General features: G+C 33.4%; 1 protein-coding gene across 1 annotated transcript; it reads left to right on the top strand.

The window, feature by feature from the left end:
- Positions 1–503: 503 nt before the first annotated feature.
- On the top strand, positions 504–5,275 carry HELRODRAFT_73819 (hypothetical protein; the record flags this gene model as incomplete). The annotated part of the gene is made up of 3 exons (XM_009014414.1): positions 504–651; positions 4,349–4,571; positions 4,741–5,275. Coding segments are annotated over 3 exons (906 nt in total), but the record flags the coding sequence as incomplete, so codon positions are not given.

Raw genomic sequence — 5,275 nt, 5'->3', positions numbered from 1 at the left:
AAATATTAGAGATGATGACGATACCGCTTACGATGATGATGATGACGATGACGACGATGTTGATGATGATGACGATGATGACTACGACGATGATGATGAAGATGACAAAGAGGACGACGATGATGATGATAAAGTTGATGATAATGATTTGCCGGCATTTATAGATATAAGTAATATTTGTTTAATAAAAGTGAAAACTATGGCTGAATGCAATGTGTCGTCTTCATCGTCGTTCTGATGTTCATTATCATTCAAGGAATTTGAATGGGCGAGTGAATGTAGAATTGTTTTTGCAAGGGAATTATATGCAATTGTTCCAAATAGGATCGGAACAACGTAATGTGGTTTGGTTAATCTGGCTTTACACTGATACACACACACACATATACACGCCGCACATACACAAACTCATATTTAATGATGTTAATCTTTTAAGTGATTTAATACTGATTAATATTTAAAATTAATAATTTTAATTAAAAATAAATAATTTTTGAAACAGCTACCACTATTTTACAATCCTCCGAGATCCAGTGCAGAGGTACTTGAGCGAATGGAAGCACGTGCGTAGAGGTAGTACGTGGAGTGCTGTCAAACTCATGTGTAACGGTAGGAGGGCTACCAGGTCTGAAGTTCCACTGTGCTATTCTGGTCTGTATTTCTTTCTCTATTTGTTTGTTTGTTTGTTTGTTTGTTTGTTTGTTTGTTTGTTTGTTTGTTTGTTTGTTTGTTTGTTTGGTTGGTTGGTTGGTTGGTTGGTTGGTTGGTTATTTGATTGGTTGGTTGGTTGTGTCTGTTTTGTTTGTACGTACTCTGGTCCGCATTTCTTTCTCTATATCTTTGTTTGTTTGTTTGGTTGGTTATTTGTGTTTGTTTTGTTTGTACGTATTTTTGTAGTTATTGTTTGTTGTGTATTTTCGAAATTGCGTGTGGTGTGTGTGTTTGTTTGTGTCTGTGTATCTGTTTATCTTGATTCTTCTGTAAGTGCTTATAAACACTCTTGTTTTTTTTACACAAACTCGACTTTTTGTACATAATTTCATGTTTTTATCATTTCACAATTATTTACATTTTCATTTGTTTATCAATTTACTTATTTTTACGTTTATAAGGGTTCTTACATTCAAAATAGCTTACACAATAAATAAATAATGTCTGGTGTCTATAATTTGTATATAAAGTATTTAAAAAAATAGCGTATGGGTGTGTTTGTGTGGCGTGTGTGTGTGCGCACGTGTGTGTGCTAACTTTTTTTACAAAAGTTTAGATGAACATTTAAAATCTTATTTTGTTGTTCCTTGCAACGGATAGCACCCACCAACTCATGTTCTTGTTTATCATTTGTAATGTCACGGCCTAACATATTACATGACATAGCATAGCATAACATGACACGACATGACATCGGAGTTTCAGTGAGGTCTGCTCAACTGAATGATGACTCTGTTATGACGGTTTGATTGACTGATCGTCAGTGTCATCTGTTTGATTGTCATCATCCATCTCGTTACTATTTTTCTATAACTACTAATTTCAGTATTTTAAAAATTACTGCTGCTGCAGTCGCTACTGCTAACGCATCCAGTGGCCTACCTAGAGCAATTGTGACCCAATAAAAATTTTTTTGAAGCCCTTTTTATTGAATAAAAATGTAATAAAAATCGATACGGATGATTTTAATTTCGCCATCCAGTAAACTTTTACAATTTCTCAAAAATATTAAAAAATTGGCATGTATATTTTTAAATAATTACTCATCAATAAGTTATCCATTAATGCACTTAATATATGTATCTATCTATCTGTCTGTCTGTATGTTTGTCTCTATCTATCTATATATCCTTCTATCTATCCATCTATATTGTGGTTTACGTATATAATCTATATTCTTATTTCCTTCTTTCAACCAGATTTCATCGGTATGATATGCACAACATGTCATCTCCGTTGATATTGGAAATATTTAAATTTATTTGCATATACATGCTACATTAAAAAATCAATTAAGTCTCAATCTTTTCTTCACGCATATCTCTCTATATACATGCATGCATGCATGCATTCATTTCTTTATTCTTTTACTCTTTTACTGTTCCTACATATTTGCATTTACATTATCTGATTATATCTATAATATTTGAAATTACTTAAGTTTTATGTTTTTTTTTATTTTTTTTAATTCCATTTATTTACAAAAAATAAAGTGAAAGAGCCAGCCTAGCAATAAATGCTTATCTAGGGTTGACTCCCATAAAACAAGCAATAACATAGTAAATAACCCAAAAAATGACACAATAACATAAAGGAGTGAAATAAATGTCTTTTAAATTCTTCAATGTTCTTAAATTTTCATGAATAAACTTAGAAATAAAACATTCATACATTTAAACTTAAAAAATGAATAAAATTAAAAATAATACATTAATACATTTAACTTAAACAATTTAAAAATGTTCTCAACTTCTTTTTAAGTTCTCTTAGATTATTAATTAATCTTAAATATTGTGGCAGATTATTCCATTTATATGGTGGATACCAACAAAAGTTCCTGGATGTTATTTTATTTAAATTCATTAATGGCTTGCTTAATTATATTAGTATTGTTAGTTCTGTCAATCCTGGGGTTAGCTATAAATTTAATCATTTTAATTAACAGGATATTATTAACATGATTCTAATTAACAGGATATTAATTAACAGGATATTAATTAACAGGATATTATTAACAGGATATTAATTAACAGGATATTATTATTATTATTATTATTAATTAACAAGATATTATTTCTTTCTCTACTTACATACATGCATTACGTAATCTTTCTCTTCTTCCTATCTTTTTCTATCTCCTTCATTTCTCTCTCTTTCTTTTACTTTTTCTTTCTTCTCTTTCTCTCTGTCCCCCCCCCCTCTCTCTCTCTCTCTCTCTTTCTTTCTCTTTCCCCAACGATATATTGTATATTATACAAACAATGTGCATATTTTTCTCGTTAATATCAACCAGGCAATCAATGTGGCTTTCGTATAATTATACTTGACGTCATTAACACGCACGCACACCTCCCACTCTACCAGCCATCCGACCGACCAACCAGCCAGTGGGGCAGAGCGCAATGGCTAACCTACCATTCAGCCCTATGTACTTCATCTACTTAAATGCAGTTTAAGGATGATGAATTGTGTGTTCCACGTCGACATCGAGATAATTTTTCTTTGTTAACTCAAACATTAATTGATAACCCGGCACGTTTTTTTTTATTTCCTATTCTATGATTAATGACCTATTTGGAACTCTTCCGAACATTTCTCTGCTCATTTTTATCTTTTTTTGTAACTTTGTTTCTAATTTAAAGTTTAATTTTTCGTTGATGACATTCGACTAGTTAGAATGCGAGTTTATATCTTCACTGTTGCTGCTGATCGTCTTGAATCAAACATCGTCGCAACCGAAATTCAAAAATTTTATTTTGAAATTTTTGGAAGTATGCCCGAACATGACTGACTGAATGATGAAAAAAATTTTATGAAAAAGTGAAAGAAGCGAAAACATTCAGTCCCACCCACCGCTCCCCTCTAGCCATACACGCCATTTCCACATATATTCTATTAATATGTAAGGAAGGATTGATAGGAAGCTTACATACTAATTTATAAAAACATACACGCATACCAATTCATACATACATGCAGCCATACTAATTTATACAAACATGCAGCCACACTAATTCATACAAGCGTACACGCATACCAATTCATACAAACATGCATGCTTACCAATTCATGCAAACATGCAAGCGTTAAGGTTCATACAAAAATGCATGTGTAACAATTCACGCAAACATGCACGCACAAGCACACGCAGTGATTCACACAAACATGCACAAGAGCAGAATAAGGAGGTATTGATGTGGCCGTCAGTGTAAATGCAAATTGACAGAAAGATGGTTGATTGATGAGATGTTGCTGCCTCATACTTCTTATGCATGTATGCAATTGTAATCTTTAATCATTCTATTTCTGTGCCAGCAATTTTTTTATTTAATTCTCTTCACCGGGGATATAGCTGGCACACCATGTCTTCATTTTTTTATTATCGCTCATTTAGGAATCACATTTCTATCACATCGTGATTTTAACGTTAAATTGATTATGCTACCATTTTCTGTTAATTTATCATTGTATTGCTATGGTCAGCGTTTGAAATAAATTTAATAGGGTTAATAAGTTTTTGGATATTTTATGGGTTTAAACTGTTCAAATGCGCATAAATTATTTTATTGCAAATCATGTGACTACCACCACCACTACCGACAACAACAAACTGTTAATGGTTTCATCCATCCGGAAGGTCCCAACTGGATCAATGTGACGTTCGATGACTTCCTGGCCTGCCAGCACAACCTCGCACACAACAGGCAGACCCGCATGTTGGCCGACTTGACATTAGTTGGATGTTACGACAAATCGCTCATGTCAGAAGAGAAGAGGAATCGTTTGATGCTGGAAAGTGCCAAAAGAAACCTTATGTCCATGGAATTTTTTGGACTCACTGAGTTTCAGGCGGAGCTAGGGTTATTTTCATTGATTCCAATTTTTGAAATACATCGATTGTATTGTACTATTGTATTGATTAATTCATATAAGTATTTAAAGAATGTGAACAATTTTTTAAAATTAAAAAACAGTAAAACAAAGGTTTTACATTTTCTATTGTTTAATTTAATTTTTCAAAAATTACAGTTTCTTGTTCGAGTTTACATTTGGAATAAAGTTTACAAAGAACTTCACTCAATACGAGCACACGCACGCAAAAGAATCGAGCATATCGCAAGACGAGAGGCGCAGAATCATGCAGCTGAACCATTTGGACGTGCAACTCTACGACTTCGCCAAACATTTATTTCTTGCCCGACTGAACTACGCTCTATCGCAACAAAAATTGAACGAAGTTTCATCCAGAGAAAATGTTTTCATGGACAACGACGGAAACAGTAAACATCCGATTGTCGACTTTGTTGATTCCAGCCAAACTCGATCAAAAATGGAACCGACACTTCAAACGGATGTCATCTCCATACCTCACGAGCCACCGGTCGACCAAGCGAATCATCTTTCCAGCGAAGAGCGCTACGAATCTGCACGAACGTTACCTGCAGCAAGCAACAAAAACAACGACTCCTACGACGACAACGATGAATATGAATCCAGCGCTGAATCCGTTCATGCCGTAAAAAGTAGAAAAAGTATTAAACATCAAATCGATCGTTATAGGTGA

Source organism: Helobdella robusta (assembly GCF_000326865.2).
Source record: "Helobdella robusta unplaced genomic scaffold HELROscaffold_13, whole genome shotgun sequence".
Classification (NCBI taxonomy): Eukaryota; Metazoa; Annelida; class Clitellata; order Rhynchobdellida; family Glossiphoniidae; genus Helobdella; species Helobdella robusta.
The sequence above is the reverse complement of the archived record's forward strand: the minus strand, read 5'-3'. Positions and strand labels throughout refer to the sequence as shown.